The 25,249-nt window shown below is 36.0% G+C and overlaps 1 protein-coding gene and 1 pseudogene across 1 annotated transcript; both read left to right on the top strand.

The window, feature by feature from the left end:
* The first annotated feature begins 1,839 nt into the window (after nt 1-1,839).
* LOC116300358 (carnitine O-palmitoyltransferase 1, muscle isoform) lies at nt 1,840-24,196 on the top strand. Its single transcript, XM_031709216.2, has 28 exons — nt 1,840-2,175; nt 5,583-5,726; nt 5,820-5,850; nt 7,001-7,102; nt 7,569-7,643; nt 7,796-7,858; nt 8,146-8,223; nt 9,906-10,010; nt 10,338-10,422; nt 10,748-10,862; nt 11,727-11,807; nt 12,050-12,125; nt 12,506-12,553; nt 13,183-13,290; nt 13,525-13,550; nt 13,784-13,849; nt 14,488-14,575; nt 14,652-14,739; nt 14,877-14,907; nt 15,241-15,286; nt 15,705-15,757; nt 19,599-19,680; nt 20,297-20,375; nt 20,479-20,552; nt 20,703-20,738; nt 21,022-21,099; nt 21,422-21,514; nt 22,421-24,196. Exons 1-28 carry the CDS (start codon nt 1,898-1,900, stop codon nt 22,484-22,486), a joined length of 2,295 nt encoding a protein of 764 aa, XP_031565076.2. The 5' UTR covers nt 1,840-1,897; the 3' UTR covers nt 22,487-24,196.
* Nucleotides 17,574-19,056, top strand: LOC116300359 (uncharacterized protein KIAA1958-like; annotated as a pseudogene).
* Nucleotides 24,197-25,249: the final 1,053 nt, after the last annotated feature.

Raw genomic sequence — 25,249 nt, 5'->3', positions numbered from 1 at the left:
GACCCACGACGTATCGCACGAAAGTCCGATTCTCAACCAACTGAGCCAAACGGGAGGCGGTTAAGTTTTTCTACCAGTTCTTAACTCCTGCGTAGAAAGGTTGTGCTCGAAAGACGCCCGCGAACGTCCCTAATCCTGACTTTACTGTGCATAAATAGAGGATATTACATGGGCGCGCGGAGATACGTTCGCGATATGATACGAAAAACTCGCGAATAAAAACGATATCAAGCTCTTAACATGTGATTATTTGTTTATTATGCATTTAGGGTCGATTTTGATTGGTCAAAACTAAAATATGTCGCGAGAATTTATTGGACAGTTTTACCGTGAAGTGTCTATCACTTCACTGAATATATGGTTTTTATTCACGGCTTTATTACACGAATATCGACCCTAAATTTGATAAAAGTGTTTAGCATATACCAACTTGTGTACTTTCTAAGAACGCGCGCGCTCATTAGTTAATATTGGAGGCGAATATTGTACGATAAGTTCACCTCTGAATCTCGGAATATTGAGTCGGCAACAAAATTGCATCTGCCGGCAATCGTTTTGCTACAATTACTGATGAGGAAATTGAAAAAATGAAAGTAAATGCCATTCCTATCAATACTAAAAAGGCACATGCAGGGGCGGCGGAAGCTGAAAAATTTTGGGGGGGCACTCCAACATTTCACGGTACCTTGAAATGACCCCCCCCCCTCCCTGTTTAGCTTGATTACAAACGTGTATGTGTGATATTTCAATCAGTAACATTTTGCGCGCATTAAACCACTTGCAATTGTGCTGAGAGACACAAAAATGATGCAAGTCGTCGCTAGATATATCGTATATTTTTTAGATACAGAAAATTATGTAATATCAAAATAATAAATAATGGTAATCATAACCAAATCTCATGCGTTTTTTTTTTTGTGAGAGGCATTATATTCTGGGGGGGCCAGGCCCCCCCCAAAATCTAGTGGGGGGGCCAGTGCCCCCCCGGCCCCCCCGCTTCCGCCGCCCCTGACATGGCCTAAAAGTTTCGCTAAAAGTTTTGCTAAAAGTTTTGCGTGAATTAGTCACGCAAACTAAAAGTTTGTGTTTGTTTGTTTTTATTGAATTATGGCATATAAAAATAAGTTACTCTGTACACAAGTTGGTATATCTTCCAGTTCAAACGTGTTTGAAACCAAAACTCCAGGAACTATACATTCGTCTTACGTAAGAAAGAATTCAATTCCCAAGTGCAAATGGTTTCTTTGTTCTACCATACCACAGGCCGTACAAGCTGTATTATGTATTATAATACACTCTACAAAACTACTCGATTCTGATTGGACAAGAGGAGCACAATTTAAATCCCTGTATTATGGACAAAAAATCGCACATTCTTCTCGTACAATTCGGAATTCATAGATACTCATGTCTTCAAAGTTCTCAAATTGAACTCAGCTAAAGGCTCGTCCAATATTGATAACTTTAAAAACATCACTCGTACCTATAAATGCCGAATTGTACTCGAGATCGTGCGATTTCCTAGTACTTAATTATTTGATGATGTGCAAAACCTCTATGGACGGATGTGTAAAAACCAGAACTCATGGAACGACCTGCACTTTGAAACTTGAAATCTTTTTTTAATCTTTCTTGTTAACAATTTTTTCTTCTTGTGGTTGTAAAGTATGAAAAAAATAAAAAATGCCTACGAGTTAACAATAGTGGATTTCCTTTTGGGAGTAGATCTTTCAGTCCCTCAGTCCCTTGATTCTATTCCTGATTTTCCGTCTGTGAAATCGACCTTTGTACTCTCCATGGACTATGAGGAGAGAGGTGTGTTGTGGGTTAGTCATTCAACGATCGCCAAGATCCTACTAAAACACAGTTTTCAAACTGAAACGATTCGCTCCCTATCATGGCAGAAGCTAGGCTTGCCGTGGGCTTCCAGTTACAAGTCACTGAGGAAGGAATACATCTTCATTTCGACAGCGATGCTTTTAAATTCGTCCTTCGCGCCATGGCAAAAACAGCCAAAAGACGCGTAAACGATCTGAAACATGCTATTTTGAAGCGTTCCTTCCCGGCTACACCAGCTTCATGGTTCGTTCTAGTTGCTGCATTGAGTGCTGCCAGGTATTCTGAGCATCAAGCGACATTAGGAGTCCTCAGAAAGCTAGAAGGAGGGATTCCAGGGTAAGATAAGCATAATTCTATTTCAACTGTTTCATATTTTCATCGGGATTTTTAACTGCATGAAAATAAATATTTATCGCGTGTTTACTTCGGAGTAGACTTTGACCCTCTTTGAAAATACTGGAATCTCAAACATTTCTCTCTCGAAAACTCGTTTCTTTTAAAATTTAATGTGGATTGCTTTTTGTAAACTTTGTTTTTGTTTTTGTTAAACTTATTGTATTTTGTACGAAATGCCCTTTTCCCTTTTTGTTGATATCATAACTACTGGTGATCGAGTCGCACAGAAACTATCAATTCACGTGGCGCGAATAAAAGACTTTACTCTCATTACTAAAAAAATAATCTCAATAATAAATGTCTAAACATCCACTGTTTTCTATATGGTCTTAGCTAAAATAATTTTAAATTGATTGTCTAAAAATTCTGTAGATTAACGTATTAAGTTCTTTACTAGCTAGCTATTCGGTTCGATGATGCTGTGAAAATAATGCCTCAAAAATACTCCTTTTTCTCGTGAATCGTTACAGAATATCATTAAATAATTATTGAAAATAATTCTAGGCATAAGCGTTGATGAAAATAATTTTGTTGAAAGAAATACATGTTTCCAGAGACATTTTTTCGTTAGTTGTACTTGCAGTTTCCTGAATTATGAGCTTACCACTTTTACTGCAGTTGGCAATTAATAGAAACCTCGAAATTTTAAGCTAAATTTTCTCTCTTTAATACCAACATAAAAAACAATGGTGATTTTTGAATATAAACAAATATAACAAGTTTATTTTTTCAGAAGTTTTAAAATTTTCATGTAATCATTAATGCAAGGTAAAGACCTATAATTAGCTACCGTATATATGCTCTCCCGCCCCCCTAAGGTATATTGTTCTCATCATAGCACAATACCAACTCTATTAACTGTTTTACAAATTTGGAGAAAGAATGCCAATAACATTTATAATATGACTGACCTAAAAGTTAATTCAAGGGAAAATTTAAAAAGTTTTGAGATGGGAAATTGTGCTTGTAGTCAAAGCTTCACATTTCACTTTCACGAGTTAAACTCAACACAGGTAGCCCAAGCTCTGTGTCTCACATATTTTTAACGCAATGTAATGAAAAGACTTAGTAACTGAACAATGGCACCCTACCCAGTGCAAAGTAAATTTTATCTTGTTTGTTGATTGGGAGAAAATCACAATAGGCAGACCAAGTCATTTTACCCACTTAGTAAAAAGTGGAATTCAACCGAGACATCTGTCATCCAAACAACCAATACTATTCTCGAGGCCATCGATAAGAAACAGCTTACTGCTACTGTGCTGCTCGACATGAGTAAGGCCTTCGATAGCATTGATCATAAAATCCTTATGACAAAACTGCAGGACGTTGGACTGTCACCTCTAGCCATTCAGTGGTTTCGCAGCTATCTTACTTCACGCTATCAAGTCGTCAGAATCCAAACTGCAGTCTCAGACCGTTTGCCTATGACCTGTGGTGTACCACAGGGAAGTATCTTGGGACCATTGCTTTTTAGCATATATATAAACGATCTCCCAAGCGTTCCTGAACATTGTACTACTCAATGTTACGTTGACGACACCAAATTGTTGCTTACTTTCAATCTCCAGGACCAGCAATATATTGTTTCAAGACTTAATCAAGACCTTTTCAGAATAACTAATTGGACACTCGACAATTACCTACTTCTAAATCCCGACAAAACTAAACTTATCATCTTTGGGAGCAAAGTGATGACTGCTAAAGTGGAAGATTTTCGTCTAACGCTACTGGGAAAAGAACTTACACCTGTCAAGTCAGTAAAGGATTTAGGAGTTCTCCTTGATTCCAACTTGACGTATAAAGATCATGTACAATCGACAGTGTCTAGTTGCATGTCGCGTTTGGGACAGATTAACCGAGTAAAACATGCCTTTGATCAAAACACTCTAAAAACCATGATAAATGCCTTAGTTTTCAGCAAGCTCTACTATTGCTCTAATGTGTGGAGCAATACCACTGAGAGTAACCTGAACAAAGTCCAAGCTGTGCAGAACTTCGCATGCCGTATCATTAGCAACAAAAGAAAGTACGATCACGTCACGCCTATTCTTAAAGAGCTACGATGGTTACCCGTCAGACAGCAATTACACTACCGTAATGCAATTATGGCATTCAAATGCATGACTGGGTGTGCCCCTGATTCCTTATGCTCGCGATTTATTCCAAGATCAAGCATCACGCAGCGTACAACAAGAAACTCGCAAAAGCTGCAGATACCTTTTTGCAGAACGACTACTGGACAAAGATCATTTTACTATAGAACAGTCAAATTGTGGAATTCACTAGACTCTGCCCTTAAGTTAAGCCCAACCGTGAAAGACTTTAAACGGACATTAAAACAACATCTTATTTCAGATTTTTTTAAACCTTAATGTAATTTAAATGTACAATTTATTTATCTATTTATTTATTTACTTTATTCTTTGATCTTTTCTTTTTGCTTCTTATATAATTATATATAGTATTATTTTAATTGTAATTAATTAGGCCCTTTATTCTGAAAAGCCTTATAGAGGACGAATAAAGTATGTATGTATGTATGTATGTACTTCCCTCCGGAAGGTCTAAATTTGAAATCGTTCCCAGGCCTAACCTTGTTATCACTGCTTTAATGGCATTTTTCGTAGTCGTTGTGGTGAAAGTTGGGAGGGTGCACAGCTTAGTCCCATAAGCTGGCTCCAACATGTTGGTATGGAATGATTGCCGAACAACCCCTTAATGGCTCTATAAGTGATTGTTTCATGTCAGTCTCAATGCTCAAGAAATCCATAGGAAATTCACAGACTCATTTTCTCATTTTCATGCTGAAGTTTTGACTTTTAAGAAAATAATGTGAGCCATTCAGTTGAATGTATATGTTTTTCATTTTTTCTATGTACAATTTTAAGAATTTATTGTCATATTTTTTCATATTTATTTAATATCTAAGGATCTTATGAGACCCCTACTCACAGTCGCAATGAAAATTCAATAATGTTCAGACATACTGAAGAAAAGGGCAGCACTGACAGCATGTAATTTATTCTTTACATATACAGATTATTAACTAATTTTGGGTGGCTGGTGACATTTGCCAGCAAGTCATTCTAGTATTGTGTTCTCATTTTTTTACAGCCATACTGCTGCTACATACACAATTACATAAACTTGATTGAAGTGTCAATAGATTTAGCTGTAAAAACACTATTTGGGATACTATTTGTTTGGCACCCACCACCTAAGTAATCAGCTTTTGTTTCACCCTCCCTCTTCCCATATGGACTCATATTCACTTCAGTCCCCTCTTTACTTGCTATTAATTTTTATAATATTTTGATATCTTTTTTAATTGTTTTAATCTCCAGTGCCCATAATCTCAACCAATCAACTGTCATTGCTCTGGCTGTGCTGTTTGTTGCTACAGTATTATGGCTATTGATAGGGAACATTCTGCAGTTTACTTTGCGTCAGCTTCTAAAATACCGGAAATTTCTTTATGAGCCAAGAGGGTAAGAGTAATAGTAACAGATTTAATTGATTTTTAATGATAACCTGAATCAATCATTAAAGCCAATATTAATATATTTTTTTCTTACTTCCAGTAAAATATCATTTAAGACAAGGTGTTGGTGGGTAAGTATGTTTATTTTTGAAAGTAAGCTATATATCTGCATGTATATCTTGGGTGCTTACCAATAGCAGAAAAATCTGGTTAGGTCATGACTAAGGTTTAAAGTTAAGGGTTTTTTCAGACAGATTTCATTACCTATGATTGCATAAGCAAAGGACTGAAACCAGGAAATTCCGTTCCAATCATTCTGGCTGGAAATTCGAACAGCCTAGAGGTTATCCAAAATTCCACAAATGACCGTACCATTATTCTGTCTGAAATCCCGAATTTTTTTTGATAAATGGTAATAAGCACCCTAGATATATTCTTTAGGTTTGAACATTTGTGATGCCTCTCATGAATGTGTAGCACTAGATACTAAGGGGGAAAATAAAGTGACCAATGAGAAATAAGCATATGAAGAGATAAAAGGAAATAAAAGGATCAAAAAAACAATAATTGGGAAATGGAAAGCGAAGCATGAGAAATCAGCGTATGTAAAAACAAAAGGAAACAAAAAGGATAGAAAAAACAATAAAGTGAGAAATTCACCCACTTGGCACCATCAGTCCCCTTGGGATGAATGAACACTTCACTTTTAATTAGTCATGCTTCGCTTTCCATTTCTCACTTATTGTTTTTTTGATCCTTTTATTTCCTTTTATCTCTTTATATGCTTATTTCTCATTGGTCACTTTATTTTCCACCTTAGTATTTATTCACCCCTTCTCATCTTTTCTTTCCACTTACTCTGACGAAGGACTAATGTCCGAAACATCAGTTTCACAAAGCTTTTTACGGTGATCCAATCTATCTACAAGTTCCTACTGTTTTATTCAGAAACACTGACGCAGTCCACACTAGTTCTACTAGTTATCACCACTCATTTTTAAAAGCGTTGCATTATGCCTATTACGTTGATTTATGTTACTACTTATCTTGGCCTTTAAGGGTCACGGCTCCTACATTTGTTGCCTGACATTTTCACATGAAATTATTTATTTGCACTGTGAACTAATCAAATATTTTATTTGCAAATATACGGCAGCACTCATTAACCTTCAGTTAGACTAGTTTTAATAATTATGTTAGCTGATATAAGCAAAAAGTTGGAGGGGGGCCTGGGCTATCAAGATGTTATGGTATCACTCATCTTATTTTTAACTATAACAGACCCTTGTTAAACTCTTTGGAGGCCGTAATCCATCTTTGTTCAGTTATGAGAATTCTATGCCTTACCTCCCAGTACCTGACTTGGATCAAACTGTTCAAAAGGTATGATGTAAGAGATCTTTCTTGACAACTACTGTTAAAAATTTGTTACCTAGTATCTGTAAATATGTTCACTCAGGAAAACACTGCAAATGTGCCACCTCTGACTGGTTTATTTGTGTTTTGATAATATTAATAATAATAATTTGATAACGACAACAACAACAACAACAGCAACTACAATAACAAAAACAATGTCTTTATTACTTACAGTAGAAAAAATACATATTTGTAGTTACAAAAAGAAAAAGGAAAACTATAATATCTATAATGTATAATCTAAAATTCAAAAAATGAAATTGTATGCTTTAAATTTTTCCTTTGATTGTGGTTCACAATTAACCATCTTTCTCAATGTTTAAACCACTGCAGTTATCAGGCTGCTCTTTTTAATACTGTGACACATCCTAGGTAGCTTACATTTAAAAATGATCTTAATTTGCATATTGATTTAATATTATTTTCATAGTACTTGGAATCTGTTGAACACCTTATGGATTCTGAGAAGTACCAAAGAATGGAAATGTTGGCAAAAGAATTTAAGGTTAGGCAGATTGACAATTATTGCACCTGACTTTTATTTGCTCATCCTTTTTTTAATGGGGCTTAGTCGGACTTCAGTTAGACTATTTTAATTTCGAATTCTTTGCTTGAGTTTCAATTTAAAGCTACATGTCACCTATTGTCTTGATTTAGGATACAGTTGGATCAAGACTGCAAAGATATCTTGTCCTGAAATCATGGTGGTCAACCAACTATGTGAGTACAACTTAGAATCATTCTTAAACTTTTAATTCTCTCTTAATAATATGTACAGTCAATTGCAATTATTAAAGACCTGTGAAAATGGGAAGGACTGTTGGAGACAAATAATTTTGAAATTAGTTACAAATTATTGCAATATTGTTTTCTTAATTGAATCAAACACTACTTTAAGATTGAAAGTGAATATGTATGAAGCTATCAGTAGAATGGCCAAAATTGCATAAAAATATAGTCATACATTTAGAATTTAATCCAATTAAATATTAATGAAACATTTTCAGGTTACTGATTGGTGGGAGCAGTATGTCTACCTGCGATCAAGGTCTCCATTAATGATCAACAGCAACTACTATGGAGTGGTAAGTACATTATTACTGAACCCATTTGCTCGTGTGTTAACAGGCAAATCTAACATGGTTTCCCAGGCTAAGAAATGTAAAAATTAAGTGCACAAAATGTTGTCGATCAGGGGAAGTTAATATGAATTGTTTAGATTGCTGACTAATTTCAACTGCATGTATATATATGAGCAGGGTTGGAGGAAGGGTACTAATAATATTATGTACACTATACCACTGTACAGATATTAAAATCATTCATATACATGCAGTGCATATTTACATCTTTTTCGAGATTTTTTCCCCTGAAAGTGCATAAGCCCTACAGATGCCTTCATGATTTGAAAGCACTTATAAGATAGAAGATCTTAAAATAAGAATGTCATTTACTATTCTTTCTCTTTTGGCTGCTGAAATATTCAATATCATTATACTATAGTAAGGATAAAACGTGTGCGCTGATTGGTCGAAAACTGTGCTTTATTAATGAACGGAGCACAGTGCTGATACCATCCACGCACATGAAGTGCTACTAGATTTTGTGACCATCTTTCTTTTTTAGTAAATAAATTCAATACCAAAATCAAATTAGTGACTATATGATAAAATGAATAAAACAGCTTTTTTCTATGCTCCGTTTGGTGATAAAGCACTTAAGAAGTGCCATAAGGGCACCATTCATCAGAGGAAAAATTAATAGTAATATTTTTGATGGACAATTACTGAGAAAAAATTTGTTTATTTTTCCCTTAAACTTTTTACATATTAGATGCACTAAGTTATTCATCCACTGAACTACTGTATATGTTGGACTGGATTATTCGAAGCGGCCCTTTGTTTCAAGCATAGTTAAATTTTTGGCTTCAACCATATGGTGGTCAAAAATGTAAAAACACAAATTTCCATGATAAACAAACTACCTGTCCTTGCTTGCCATCTTCCATTAGTTGTTGAAACTGCATAAAACCGCTGACATTTTGCAGGCAAATTTTCGAGCGTGCATAGGCTGTGATTGTCCAATCTTTCAATAGCTGATGAATGAGGTTGTCATTTCGTAATTTCTATATTGAATATCTCAGCAATGAAGAGAAATATCAAAGAATATTAAATGCTATTATGATTCATTTTATGAGAGCTTTCAAATCATGAGGATGCACTTTAAGTTTAAAAGCCTGATCCCTAGCCGGTTTATTTCCCCTTAACTTATTTCTAAATTAAATCAAATTATTTATTTTGTGTTCTCATCGTATTGCATGAAAATGATAGTTTGGAACCCTTTTCCAGCTTATTGAAACTATTGTTGGTGTCCCCTAGTGTTTGATGCTAAATTGTTAGCCACAGTCTTCTATAATGGTTCATTAACCCTTTAGCGCCCATAGGCCACTCCAGTGGCCGAGACCAACAACAAAAATATAAGCGACATAATTGGCTACTGAAAAGATTTTTCTATCTTCATACATTTAAGTATCTTCCTTTTTATTACCATAGACTTGGAGATTAAGCATCTGTGTAGCTCTCAATTTTTTTGTGTGATCATTGATAAACATAGATTTCCATATAACTAAATCCAAATAAACCATGGTGGTGATTATGGATGACGACTCCATTTTGGCTTGGGCACAGAACCCACCCCATTGATTTCAGGCCTGGGCACTAAAGGGTTAATGATTAAGAAATTTAAAATACTAAGTATGATTTTACAGGATAGTGTCAATCATCCAACCAAGGTCCAAAGTGCCCGTGCTGCCAACTTCATTCAGGCTTTATTTTACTACCGAAAGCAGATCCTAAAAGAGAAATTGGAACCTGTAAGTAGAGAAATTTAATGCCATCAAAGCTGCTACAAAAAAAAGGTGTTGAAAGGCAAGGAAGCTATTGAAAATAGGATGGTACATGTGTAAAAAAGTGTACTAAATCTTACCATCTTTGGGGTCTTGGGCTTAATTACTCAGCAGATTGAATTGGTTGTGATGCTGCCTTGAATCAAGGGTTTTTCTCCACCTAATTTTCAATTATGTAAGTTAGTTGACAGCAGCAACTAACGTCAACGTGTAATAAGAATGAACATTATTTTTTCATGTACTACGTTCTATAAGAATTTCTTATTTTTATTTCTCTCAATTACTTTGTCTTAGCAATTTGCACTTGGTATTGTCCCTGTGTGCTCATTTCAATTTAGTAGGAATTTTGGCACCACAAGAATTCCTGGCAAAGAACAAGGTATTTCTTACATATTTTATGGGACATAATTGTTTGATATGTGATTGAGTGAAAGGATAGCAAAAAGATGATGATGATGATAATGATGATATTTAAATTAATAATAATAACTGACGACAGCAATAACAACAACAAAAGGTTATTTATAGATGGGTGAAATGAGAAAAACATATTGGTTTTAAATATATCAATACTATTGGGGGGGGGGGGGGGGGACATAAAATATCACCCATTTGTTGGCCTCAAATATGTTCCTACTTTTCTTCATACAGCTTATAGCTTAACGAGTACATGTGCTAATACGGTGTTGTATGTTGTTTACCAGACCGGTTAGAAACTTACAATAGTGCCACTCACATTGCTGTGTACCACAGAGGAAGATTCTTTAAGCTTGAATGCTACTTTAGAGGATACCTTCTCAAACCTGCTGATTTAGAGAGGTGCTATTTACTTTATATTATGCCATCAAATTTTTTCTTCAACCAGTATTGATTTTAATGACCCAGCTTTTGGGCCCATGACCCCATCATTAGGGTAAAATGAAGCAATCATGGAAAACGTGTACCCTTATATCGTAAACAACAAGCAAACTTCAAGGGTTCACGCATGACAACAAATTATATACAGTATATTATTTAATATATTAATAAGTGATACTGCTTCTGTAAGATTGCCTTGCACCACTGTGGTTGTGGGTTAGCCTCCTCCTCAAGACAACTCTTATATTTTGGAGTTCCTGTGGCAAACAAAAGTCTCTAGTCCATCTCCTTTCCCTTTGCCCCACAGGAAGCCCATTTCACCAAAATCCCATCTCTGATCCGAAGTGATTCGATCCGAAGTGATCCGATCCGAAATGATCCGATCTGAAGTGATCCGATCTGAAGTGAGGGAGTAGCCTGTGGAGGAGGCTAGTTGTGGGTTTGATTCTTGGACTTAACTTATCTGAGTAGAGCTGCTTACTCAGAGCCTTTCCTCTAAGTAGTTTTTTCTCCTGGTCTTCAATTCCATCTTAGCTACAAGAACAATAGTCCCTTTCACAGTTCCTGTGCCATCTTAAAAGGTAGCCTTGTCTTTGCATAGAAGCGAGACGAACGGTGAGAGAGACCTTTTTTAACACCTTGGACAATAATTCACAGGTCTCTATCATTGCAAGCTCACCATTTGTCTCACCTTGATGCAAAGGCATTGCTACCTTTCAAGATGGTACAGGGAACCGTGAAGAAGACTATTATTTATTTCTATAAACAATATATTAGATAAATTCCTATTCCTTCTGAATTCATTCTATGCTATTTATTATTCAGGCAAATTGAAAAAATTCTTAATGACAACTCAGAGCCATTGCCAGGCGAAGAACTTCTGCCAGCATTGACTGGAGCTAACAGGTAAAAATATAAATAATGCGTATGGCTTGGGCTTTGTACATATGCTTTTATTGGTTCAAACTGTGCTCCCTCAGGAAAACGAAGCACGGTGAGAATGTCATCTATGAGCGCTTCCTCATAGAAGTGTAGGAAACATCATTGAAAACTGCAATGAAAGGTTTTTTTCCTGTGTGATAAAAGAAATATATAAGATCTCTTCTTTTTTTCACATCCCATTTACCCACAAGTTTGTCATTTTCTAGGACTGTTTGGGCTGAAGCCAGAGAAAAATATCTAAGAGAAGGAGTCAATAAAACTTCTTTAGATGTCATTGAAAAGGTAAGTCAAAAGGACTAATTTTTAAAAAATTTTATCACTGGCTTAATGTATGCGAACAAGCAATGGTTTGAAGTTTAGAAAGGCGTACAGCTGTATTGTAACTATGAGGGGCACATGAAGACATGTTCACAGTAAGAATTGATTTCACGAACCTTGTCAGGTGTTATACAAAGCACTTGGTTGGATAAGCATTGATGGTGTCTATTTGTCTCAACTCTGTACAAGAAGACTGTAACTCTTTTAAGATAAAATGAGAAAAGACTGATGGTCTTCGTTTAGCATCATTTTTACTTTTAAATGAATGGATTTTTTAAAGTTTATTTTTCTTTTTATGGGATATAAACATAAGCTAAAAGACTTTGATTTGTTTTTTTATATAGGCGGCATTTGTACTTTTCCTGAATGAAGAAGAGATGGATTATTCAGAGGTATGTAACTGTTTTACCTACAGGGAGCCTGATCTACATAAATCTTTTAGGTAAAAGTAAAATCTCTGGGAACGTTTTTTATTAAAACACAGATGGTGTGCAAAAAAATGCAAGTGAACTGAGAAAATCAAGCAAATATTCTGGTTATGAAAATAAGAGCACAGTATTTTGAATTTTAAACAGTTTCCGTATAAATATATGTCACATTTGAATAAAAGTTACGAAGCCTCTACATGCTTGGAAAGGGGTGATATCAGAGCTATACAAGAAAGAGTCTGGTTTGCTGGTCAGTCTTTAACTCATCCTGGGGTTTAGTAGCGGTGTTGGGGCTGAAATCTCAAGCAAGAGCATAAATTCAATAGGGCGTTTCAGCAATCTTCTTTCAGTGTATTAATTTAAAATGGCCAAGAGGAATCATGTTGTTTCTGGTAGATTTTTCAACCACAATTGGCCACCCTTTACATTGTTTTTAGTCCCACCAGACTCACGTAGCTCCCCACCACTGAATTAGCTAGCGAGTAAGCAAGTGTGACTCAGTGCACATGATATGAAATCTAGGATGACTATTAACGCAATTTGCCATTTGGCTTGGTACCATCCTGATCTATACTGTTTGTTTTTCCCCCCAGGAGAGTTCAGATAACCTCGATAGATTTGCTCACCATACTATCCATGGTAATGGCCATAACATTTGGTTTGACAAGTCCTTCTCTTTGATGGTGTTTAAGAATGGACGGGTAAGCTATCATAATCCAAAACCAGGCAAGCGATAATGCAGTTTATTTGTAAGAAATGATGTACAGCTTCCTTAATTTCCCCTCAATTGTATTCTTTTCAATTTCATTTACTAGTAAAACACATAGATTTTGAAAGAATAAGTAAAAAAGAGAGTAAGGCATGGCAAGATTTACTAGAAGGGTCTATGAAGACATGATTTTTTAAAGAGTATTTTTCTATTGTCTATTTTCTAGATTGGGTTCAACTTTGAACACTCATGGTTAGTATATTGTTTTATGTATGCACAAAGAATTTAGTTTTCTTTCATTCAATCTTGCCTTCATAATTCTTTTTATTTCATTAACTTTCTTTTCTTTTATTTCTTAATTTATTAATTTCTCTTACTCTTCTTTTTTCATCTTTCTTTTCCTTTTCCATCCCATCCCATCCATCCTTATTTCTTTTTTCTTCTCTTTATTACTCTATTCATGATGACGACTTAATTTAATACAGGGCCGATGCACCCATTTGCTCTCACATGGCCGAATGTATTGTCACAGATGATGTTAAATACTTAGGGTAAGTAGAGTTATATTACCACCACCACCATAACCATAAACATCACCATCATTATTACATAATCATGATTATGATCTTCCTTACTTTATGGTCATTATTAGAATTAATTTATTTACTACTCTTGAGGTTATAGCTTGGCTTTAGCATTGTCAAGGGTTCGAATCCCACCTGGAGCTCAGAAAAAATTTTTTGGTCAAGAAAGATATGCTTGAAGAAACACAAATCGCATTTTTAATAATTTATCCGAGCGGCAAAAACACTTTTAATACTGACTTAAATGGCTTTAGCATTATCACCATACAGCTACATTATAACACAATTTTTTCTCGTGCCATGATCGGAGTATCCCATTTGTGTTTTCGTTGCGTACATACTAACCTAACTAGAAAATACAAATGACAAGTCAGTGATAGAATTCTGTGCTGTGTGTTAAAAAAGAATTGCACAACCTCTATCCAGTCAATAGCATTGACTAATTTTACTGCCAATGATTTGATGACTGTATGTACAGCAACCATCCCAGTTTTCTCGGCTTGGCCTTTCAACTTGAAATTGCTAAGGACTCTTGGATTTCATTGCACTGTCAAGAAATCATGACCAATTCTTAGTTTCTTAATTCATCATTTTTATATTTATAGTTATAAGGAAAATGGGCACTGCAAGGGTGAACCTTTGTTCGAAAATCTTCCAAATCCGGCAAGATTAGAGTGGGATATACCTCCCCAGGTAAGTGCATGACTACTAACCTTGTTTAAAAAAAAGTGAATGTGAAAATAAAAGAGATTTCTACTCTTTTTTTCAGTGTGTGGACGTAATTGAAGAATGCCAGCGCAAATCTAAACTACTCATTTCTGACTTGGATATTCACATTAAAGTTTTCAATGAGTTTGGTGAGTATTAAATATTTGTGTGATAATTGAAAAGTAATATGAAAAGTGTGTTATAGATATTTTGACAGACTGCTCCCTTCCCTTATTTGTTGTGACCATTCTTCTCGTGAAATGACCTTTTTTTCCCTCGGAAACAGGAAAAGGAGTGATGAAGAAATGCAAAGTCAGGTACAAATTGCTTTTACTATTAATCACTTGACTTTTTAGAGTTGACTGGGAGCAATTAATATGCAACTAGCGAATGTTTAGTCAAAACATGTGAAGATAAGTCCTCAATCATACTCCTTCTGCTTGTTCCTGAAACCAGAAATCAATTGAAGATACAAATGCAACCATGAAGATCTTCCAAGCTTGCGAATTTTAATTCCGCCCAGTCAAAACACAGATATTACCGGAATTGATGTCTATTGAATCATGTATTAAAGAAAGATAGAGTAGTCAGGAGTAAAAATAATGCACTATTTGGATGCATTTTAACTTTGCTGTTTTTGTTGTGTCTAGCCCTGATGCCTTTATCCAGATGGCTTTACAACTGGCTTATTACAAGGTTAATATTAAATGTGTAATTCTTCCCTTTGTACATGTATGATAACAAGAAAACACTGCCCCTCCTACTGAGAAAGAACATCTGCATTCAATCAAATTTCGTGTCATTCTGATTTCTTTTAGCCTTTTGGCCATGCAGCACCTCTTTTATTAACGAAAAATGCATGATATCGGAACTATCATATAAATGGGCTTTAATGCAGAACAAACCTTCCTAAACTAATCAGCTAGGAAATCTGTGCAGATTCTGTGGATAGGCAAAAGAGATAGCAAGAAAGAAAAACAGGAATCTGTCGGAACGATTCAGAAAAATTTATAGTGAAGCAGAAACAATAAGAGGAAATTACTAGACCAATTATTGTAGACCTGTATTGAACATCAATCATGTATTCATCTAATTTGTCTTTGTTCTTCTTCAGGATCAAGGACGAGTTGACCTGACTTATGAATCATCTATGACCCGACTCTTCAGGTTAGTATACTTTTACTGCATCACACATTTTTTAAAGAATCTTTATTTATCAACACCTCTGCAATCTATTTTAGATATGCAATTAATCCTTCGTCTTGCTGGGAACAATATCTTTCTCACCCAACTAATAATTATTATGCGTTTAAGACAATTCCAGCAGAAGATTAGGCCCGGTTCATACGTCGAACTTTTCATGCGCCAAACCAAATGTTAAGAATTAAGATCATGAAAAGTACGACGTCTGAACCAATTTTATTTCATACGTACTAAGATTTATCCACGATAAAAAGCCCGCGTAAAATTCGTACCAAATATGCATTCAACCAATCAGAAAAGAGAACGACTATTTTTCACTCTCGTTCGTCCAATCAGAAGCGTGAACGATTGTGCTTCATTTTGGCATCCGAAATGTCAATCAAAAGATACTCAGCGAGCCAAGGGAGCACGGCAGACATAAATTTGTTGATTAGTCTTCCTGTGGTAGTGACGTATGCTGACGAATACGGTTATCCGCGAAAAATAGCGTGGGCTCAAGTAAATATCAAAGATGGCGGAGAATGGCGGTATATATAATATTGACGGGGAATGCAACTTTTTCAAACTTTTCGACAATGCTACGTCAGGTTGCCAGGGCCAGTTAATGAGCTAAATTATTGCTAATGTATGCGTCCAGGTCGACTCGGTCAATGGGTATTTCATCTATTTGCTCTTTGGTTTTACGAAACTTCAACAGTTTGTTCGCCGCAAGTTCACATCTTGGTGAATTTTGGGACTTCAAAGTGAAATTGATTAGCGATCTTTCAGGCTGATAATACTGTAGCTTCAAAAACTCCTCAAATCCACAATTTCGAAAACGATTTCATCACACAGCAGAAGGATAAGTCACTCTGATAACTCTGTAAGTTCTAGATACAATTTTCAAAAAGTATTTAGTGTAAATATGCAATTCCAGTAAATATTTGAATCCTTGAAAGCGAAATAATTTAAATTGTTGATTAATCGACCTCGTACTTTTAGTGCTTCATTGTTTTTTTTTTTTGTTTTGTTTTGTTTTGTTTTTTTGTATTTACATCCTGTTCTTTGCCTTTATAGCTTTATACTAAGGCTGTTAATAATTGCCAGACGAATATCGTTTATACATGTATTAAAATCTACTTTTGAAATTGTAATTGAAGGAATTTTTATTCGCCAAAAGACAAAGGCTTGCTGTTGCCTTTTACGCTAGAATAAAATCAAGTTTTTACGACTGACAAGACGATTAAAATTCTATCATTAGTAACCAACACACGGAAATCCTTTTTACGGCCTCTTTATTTGCTTTGAAGGCAATAATTATTCCGTGTTTGGATTTTTTCGGTAGCAATGCCAAAAAATGAATGTAAATTGACTTCCTTTCTTTCTCTCCTCTTTTATAATTTCCTTCAATTAAAAAGTTTTGAAGGCCTGCATTTCATATCATATAAAACACACTAAATCCAATACTAACTGAAGAAAAAGCCTTTGTTTGACTGACCCAGACAAAGCATCATTAAAAGAAAAAAAGCAACAAAATTAAGAAAACAAAGTAAAGACATTTTGGTTTCCGGTACGCAAATGTTTTAAATAAATTATCTTCCAGGCTGTTTTAATTGCTAATTTATGCTAATGCTAGGCTTTCACGATAAACAGCTGGCCAAAAACACCGTGATGAGCATGCCACAAAGTACGTTGGTAATTTCCTGATTCTGATTGGCCGATACCCGGTCACATGATCCTAGTTTCACTCCCCGTCATTTATATTTATCATCCGCCATATTGTTTACGTATGAGCCCGCGCGACTTTTAAGTAACCGCATACGCGTCTATACCACAGGAGGACCAATCAATGAAATTATGTACCACAGGAAGACTAATCAACAAATTTATATCTGCCGTGCTCCCTTGAGCGAGCGCGAGTTTGCACTTGAATGACAAACATGGCGGAGGAAATACCGAGATTTGCACTCTTAGAAGGAACGGTAGACGACTTTATCTATGAACAAGAAAACAAAAACACACAAGCTAAGACCAACAGAGAAGTAAAATTGCTTAAAGTATTTCTTCAATCCAAGAAAGAGCACAGGGAAGTTGAAAACATTCCTCCAGCTGAGCTCAATGAGTTGCTGAGCGAGTTCATACTTACCGTTCGTACAGTAGAGGGAAAGAATTATGAGCCAACGTCCCTCCGAGGCATGATTGCTAGCTTTGAAAGATTTTTAAAGCGCAAAAACTACCAAGTCAGTATTATCAACGATTTGGCATTTGAAAAAACCCGTAAGACCCTGCAGTCTAAGCAAAAAGAGCTAAAGAAACGAGGCAAAGGTAATAAGCCAAATGCATCAGGGGCATTGACAGAAGATGAGATGAAAGTCCTATATGAAAAAGGTCTCCTTGGAATTTCAAGTCCTGAGGCGCTTCTTAACTCTCTTTGGCTGAAAAATACTCTTCATTTCGGACTTCGTGGGATTCAGGAACATCACAGTATGTGCTGGGGCGATGTGACTTTGAACAAAACAGCGGGTGGCGTCGAGTACCTAGAATACAACGAAAGGCAAACGAAAACACGTACCGGCGCAAACGCAACTGATGTCAGGCCGTTTCCACCAAAAATGTTCGCCACGGATGACAGTGAAAAAGATCCCGTCAAAGTTTACAAACTGTTTGCACAGAAAAGGACCGGTAATACGAAAGAACGAGACTGTCCTTTTTATTTGGCCGTAAATAACGTTAAAGTCAGAAGCGCTTCCTCAAGCAAACTTTGGTTCAAAAGCAACAAGGTGGGTGTAAACTGGGCGGGTTGATGAAAGAGATGGCAGAAAAAGCTGGCATAGAAAATCCTAAACTTAGAAATCATAGTGGAAGAAAAACTATGGTTCAAACATTAAGCGACAACGGAGTTCCACCGGCCCATATAGCACAGCTTTCCGGCCACAGAAATCTAAAAAGTATAGAAAATTACAGTTCGCTTTCTACAAAACAACAACAATCCATGTCGAATATGCTGGCAAATATATCCAACGAAAAAGTTTTGAGCCTGCCAAACGCAACTTCCGTCCAAAATCCAATTGAAAATGCTGGATTTAGTTCCCTAGCACAGCCTCAGCAATCTAGCAGCAATACAGGTCAACAGTCAGTAGCATTATTTAGTGGAGCCGTTATCCAAGGAGGACAGTTTTCAATCACAATAAACACTCTGAATCAATCGCCAACCATACCATCCCAAGAAATCCGTCCACAGAAAAGAATTCGTGTATTATATAGCAGTTCTGATGAAGATTAAATTGAACAAATTGAATTGTAAATTGATTCTACTTTGTGTCTGTTATTTTTACATCAAGATTTAAGCTAGCTTTTAGTCTGTTGTAAACAAGTTTTCACTTGAAGCTCGTATATAGATTTCATTTTCAAACTTGAGAAATTATAATTTCAAGGACACTTCATAAATAAATTAAATTTATCTATATTTATCTATTTATTTATGTATAAATATTTACTTTATTTCATTTGTTTGCTTCATTCGTTTTTCTAATTAAATTGTTAAACAGAAATTTTCGTATTTTTTGCATGATGTCAGTGTGTGTTATTGCTCTCGAATGGCTTCCTACCTGCGGCGCGGCCGTAGATGCACGTACATAAAAACCCAGAAAATCTTAGTATGTATGAAATAAAAAAATTACACCACGGAAAGTGCCTGAACGATTTTTATTCACTCGTTGCTCCCATCGAACTGTAGATGGTTACTTATTGCAACAGTGTTTAGTTCCCCGTCAAGATAGCCTTTGCAAGGTTCACATGCACATTGATACTTTATTTTATGTTACAGAGAAGGTCGTACAGAGACCGTAAGAGCTTGCACTAAAGAATCAACCATCTTCGCAAAAGCAATGATGGATCCTAAGAAGACGGTGAGTAGTCTGGCTCCCAACTAAGTGTGTGTTGGGGGGGATAGCATCTATGAAGCGGTCTGACTTTTAAACTTACCTTCGTTTGCCCTTACACCTCATATAGAAAGATAAATTTAGAAAAGTCTGGGGTAATACCCTGAAACAGCCTCTTGCCTAATCAAAGTAGGGGCACGCCTAATTCACATATCGAATTGGAATATGAGTGAGTTAAATTTGCTGGGGGAAGAAAGCCGGACAACCTAAAAATAAAATCAACACTCTAATTAAGAGATCGACATGGCGAACTTTACTCACGTGTGATGCGAAGTCCCCAGAGGTGAAAGGCAAGTGCACTACCGTTACACCACCCTTGAATTACCACTTTATGTATTGTATATCGAAACCAGTCAGCCTAAAGAAAAGCATGGTAAACTGTTCTTTTCGCACCACTCCATGGTCATGATTTTCCATGTGAAAAAAAATATTGATGCCTGACCGTCCACAGCATGCTGTAGGGATTTTATCATATTGTGATTATCTTACGAGAAGCAAGAAAAATGCCTTGTAACAGTTTTTGATGAAAGATGTGTTTTTTTTTAAATATTATATATATATATTTTTTCACTTGATAAAATAGAAAAGCGAGAGGAAAGAACTTTTTCAGAAGGCAGTGGATCGACATGTTTTGGGGTTCAGACAAGCAATGGAGGGTAAAGGTGAGAACTTTCTGACGTGCAGTTAAATGGTCGATGAATTCATAATTACTGTCATCTTATCCAGTAATAATGATAATGTACATTATTTTTAATGGTGTTTCAGGAATTGACCGTCATTTGTTCTGTTTGTATGTGGTGTCCAAGTATCTTGAAGTTGATTCTCCATTTCTGAATGAGGTAGGTAGTAATTCCCGTCTCTTCCAGCCTTCCTCCCCCCCTCTGCCTCCAATCTATTTTATAGACAGCACACGCAATATGTATCAATAGAACTAATATTAAATCGTTAATTGCAGTTTGTCAAGTAACGCTATTCTTTATCCTTTTCAGGCTCTGAGTGCTTCATGGAGGCTGTCGACTAGTCAGGTACGTAAAAAATAGCGAATGCAAGAATACTTAAGTGAAAGGGCAAACGAAATTAAATAACTAAAAATACTGGAAATATCAGTAAGGGAAGAGAGGGAAGGGTGGGGAAAAAGTAATAATTTTTTTTTTAAAGGACATACCAAAATATCAATGCTTTTTACAAAGAAAAAATTATAATTAAAAAGTGAAGTATAAATAGGATATACATGTACAGATGAAGACAGTCCAATGTTCAGTGAAAGAAAACGAAAATTTTATAGCTGCATGTTTGTCTTGATTGTAGACCCCAACGAACCAGACCAAGAGACTAGACTTGAGTAAGAACCCAGAACTGTCAACTGCTGGCGGAGGCTTTGGGCCTGTGAGTATTCACTAAGAAAACATATCAACGCATCAGTGATATTTTACTTTTCAATTACACCAACTATCCCATTGCGTCTCCAGAAAGTTGTGTCTAGTTTCTGGGTCAAAGCAAAACATTGCCAATTTTATCGCAATGAATAAATAAAGAATCATCGCAATACCTTTCCATTTCAGACCTTGCGTTCGTTTAAGAATCGTTTCTTTATTTCCCAGTTCATAGGCTTGTCGATATTATGGACAAAGCATGGGTCAACTGAGGTCTATTAGTTCGTCTCACATGCTATCATATGTAAATGCCATCCATTTGTTATTCCACACAGGTTGCTGATGATGGTTACGGTATATCTTACATCATCGGTGGAGAACATCTCTTGTTCTTCCATGTGGCTTGCAAGAAAACTGCGCCAAATACCGTAAGTAATGTGTATAATAAAACAATAACAGTTGTAAGGGAATTAGATCCAAATAAACGCTGAAGAATGAATAGTAACAGAAAATTCGCAAATCCTGCTTTATTTACACGAAATATTTATTTTTTATCGTTACGTTACGAAACGTAAAGTCTTGAGATAAAAATTTTTTATTTTTCTTTTCTGATTTGACTTATTTTAAGTTCACAGTGAGGACACTCGAACCTCGATCACTTCGAGTTTTTTCCAGGCTCTTGTTTCCTGAAAATTCTACTGTTTCAAACCTTTTAACATAAGGCACTGATATCATATGCTGTACACCGAGTGATCAAAATGAATCTCATTTCCGATCGATTGGTTCAAGGGATAATCAATAGTACATTTTTGTGGCTACTGCCTCGTAAAGGCGGAGCCACTGTGTCATCGAGTTATGTAAGGCCGTAACACCACAGGAAGCCCAAAAATTCTCAATCCATAAACTTCGGAAAATAAAGTTGTTCTCCTATCGAATTATTGCTTTTTCAAATAATATCTTACAACACACACAAACAAATAAAACAAAACATACATTTCCCATTACTAATGTTAATTTAAGCCCTAAAATTCATAAAATCAATATCAACATTTCGTTGCTTTAACCTTTACTTTTAACATTTACGTTTTTTTCAGCCAACACCGCTAATTCAATTACCTATATATCCTTCATATATCTCAATAGAGAGCTACCAACTTCCTACATTCCTTTCCTATATAACAATGATTTCTTATGGCAGTAGCCACATGCGCTTATTGAGCCCCTATTTTTTATACTTTACAACAACTCGAAGTGTTTACGGTTCAAGTGTCCTCACTGTAACACATCTAGCCCACCTCCCATACCTCACATTATGTTTGTAACATCTTACTTAGAATGCAAAGAGATTTGGAAACACGATTGCTGAAAGCTTGAAGGAGATACGCGATCTTTTTGTTTGAAATCGAACAGAAACAAGATTTATGGGAAGTGAATGGGGAAAAAGTAAAGGCCAATTAAACGACGTTATCTTGCCACAGCAAAGGACCTGTTTACTTGCCCTTATGATCAAAAGTCTCACAATAATTTGAGATGTGTCATTGAAGGTATACAAATAACTATGATTAACATATTTTTGATAAATATATATTGTCTACCTGTTCTACTATTTACATTTACGGTACGGACAGCTACTAGATTTCAAATCGAGTCTAGTCTTGGTTTGTGGCTTCCGTCGATTAAATTAGCACACTGTCTGAGTGATTTTTTGATCGGCGGAAGTTAAAAACCCCGACGTCTTGGGCTGAGTTGGAGTTGGTCGCGGCCATAATTATGGGAATGAGTGTAATGTTATTCATACATTTCAATCGTAATCAGAAAATATTCATAGATTCTTCGTAATTGCTACAGTATTTAGCTTTTTTAATCACCAGAGACGCAGGCATAGAGTGTAATTGTATATGAGTGGAAAATTGATGCTCGTGTATCAAGAAATGGAGTGAACCAAACACTACGAGCGAATTGACCACTCATTCTGCGCTTTTATGAGTTGCGCTTGCGTCGCTGGCAAGAACCAGGTTTTACAAACAATAAACTTGCGTGGATTAAGTCTGCTCACTTAGACAAAGGTAAATAATGAAGTAAGGGAGTGCTCTCAGTCTATGTGGTAAACCCAGCCTAAATCAGATATAGATTTTATGTGATATTGTGCTCCTTGATCTGTTGCAAGAGCCTTTCAGCTCAGGAGTTAAGTGATCATAAAATTGCTGATGTCAAGGCAAGGCTGTCGAGAAAATGTAAAGTTATAATTTTATTTTATTTTTTTGGTTTAAGTCATTGTAATAAAGCAAAAAGACTATTTAACAATTTAGGTAGTGTGAAAATTGCGCATCCAATAATTATACAGCTGAAGGGAAATGACTTGCATAAAATACTTCAAAATAACTTTTGCGAAAGTATATTAGCTGTGTTTGAAGATAATTATCCAATAAACAATACACTCAATTGCAAAATCATTGTCGGGTTTAAAACAGAGCATAGCTGAGACCGAAAGGTATTCTGCGAAATGGCGGTTATCCTCTGAAGTTTTTCATTTAAAATAAACATTCAATATGAAACGTGTTTAAAGCCTCAATGACTCTCGTCGGTGCAACAATTTATAAACATTCCAGGAGTTGTATGACTGCTACATTAAATTAACGTGTATCCCATGTACCATATCGGTCTCAGCTTCTATGTTCTCTGTTTTTGTACCCGGTAATGATTTTACGATTGAGCCGGTGTATGTTGTATATTGTGCTTCCGGTTTTTGCAAAACGCAGTCCCAGGGTCCGGTTGCATGAAGGTTTCTAAAAAAAAAAAGAACGGGTTCTCATATCTAAAGAGAGCTTTATGCCACCAGACCCCAGGTTACGAAATGGGAAGTGTAAGTTACCTGAGTACTATAAATCGAACGCTTGTGAATTATATTAGTAGAGTGAAGTCATTAAACGCGTAAAATAGATATTAGACTAATACACGTTAGTAGACCATAATTCCATTGTTTTCTTTTGTGTCTATTCTTATACTAAACATTTTATTTCGCGGGTTAAATGCCTTCATTCTAATAAGGTTTGATATCGTGTAATGAGATATATGTTTTGCAATAAATAATCAGTGATGAGTGTGTATAAGCCTTCCATTGTCTTGTTTTGTGTCTATAATAACTATTACAAGTTGAGCAACCATCGATTTTTGGATGCACGCTAATCAATCAATCAGAGTGCGCGTTATATCGTGGCCATGTTATAAAACTAGATAACGCACAACTAAACATTAGCCCGCGTTGCCAAGGCAACACCGCTTTCCTTATACTTGAGCCCGCTGAAAGGTAAGGCGACCACCTCACGCAACTCCATTGTATTACTATTAACCAATCAGCGGATAATTTGACAACCTGTCATTTAATTTGATTTTTTACAAATCCCTAGAAAAAGGGATGCATAAGAAAGTAGTTGAGTCGTTGTTAACTTAAAACTTAGCAAGCACCCAAAAGTCTCTACCGAGTGTCTCTCACACAATATACTGATTAGAGCATCAACTAAAGAGAACTGCTTCATGGAGTAATAGTAGAATGGGAGAGAGATACTGATCACTGCGGTACATCATACTCAAAACCACTAAAGAGCCCCAACCTAAAACACCCGAGAAGCCCCAGCCTTAAAAGGCCAACCTTGGATTTCCAAGTAAAGATAAAACGGTGGAAGTAATCAACTTTAATCTATAGTTACTATTGTGAGCATTTTCTAGAGGAAATTGGCTTATTTGGCAGTGTATATATCAGAAGTTTGACTGTGGCAGCCCATCTTTGGTTTTTTGAATGACGTGTTCATAGATTCGTGGCTCAAACGCTGGCTTATAGCAGCTGAGGCTGTAACTTCGGGCTTTAGAAGTAATATAATTGAGCGGCAAAAGAAGATTTCTAGGATTGTAATTCACATATTTATTATTAGTATTATTACAGCTACTCAGTCGGCAGTATTTTGGTTTCAATCGCGTGGGTTAGTACGGCTTGCAGTCTTTATTCTGCTCGGCGGCCCCTGCAAGTACCATAGATAAATGTTGCAAGTCTTTCGCGCGCCATGACGCTGGAGCAAACCGGATGACAAAAAGTGCTTTCAACTCACTGCCTCACAAGCCCAAGCAAACGCTCCAAGAACGTATAGTTCGAAATTTCTCCTCCTGCT

The sequence above is a fragment of the Actinia tenebrosa genome, unplaced genomic scaffold (assembly GCF_029948245.1).
Source record: "Actinia tenebrosa isolate PJP-AT-01 unplaced genomic scaffold, QUT_ActTen_1.0 PGA_scaffold16__25_contigs__length_10494907, whole genome shotgun sequence".
NCBI classification, from domain to species: domain Eukaryota; kingdom Metazoa; phylum Cnidaria; class Anthozoa; order Actiniaria; family Actiniidae; genus Actinia; species Actinia tenebrosa.
The sequence above is the reverse complement of the archived record's forward strand: the minus strand, read 5'-3'. Positions and strand labels throughout refer to the sequence as shown.

What these genes read in the sequence shown, in the direction of transcription:
- LOC116300358 (XM_031709216.2), top strand. Translation starts at nt 1,898, where the DNA reads ATGGCAGAAGCTAGGCTTGCCGTGGGCTTCCAGTTACAAGTCACTGAG. An exon ending in TAAAAGAGAAATTGGAACCT is followed by an intron (nt 10,011 to 10,337) that starts GTAAGTAGAGAA and finishes ACTTTGTCTTAG; the next exon opens with CAATTTGCACTTGGTATTGT. An exon ending in ATGAAGAAATGCAAAGTCAG is followed by an intron (nt 14,908 to 15,240) that starts GTACAAATTGCT and finishes TGTTGTGTCTAG; the next exon opens with CCCTGATGCCTTTATCCAGA.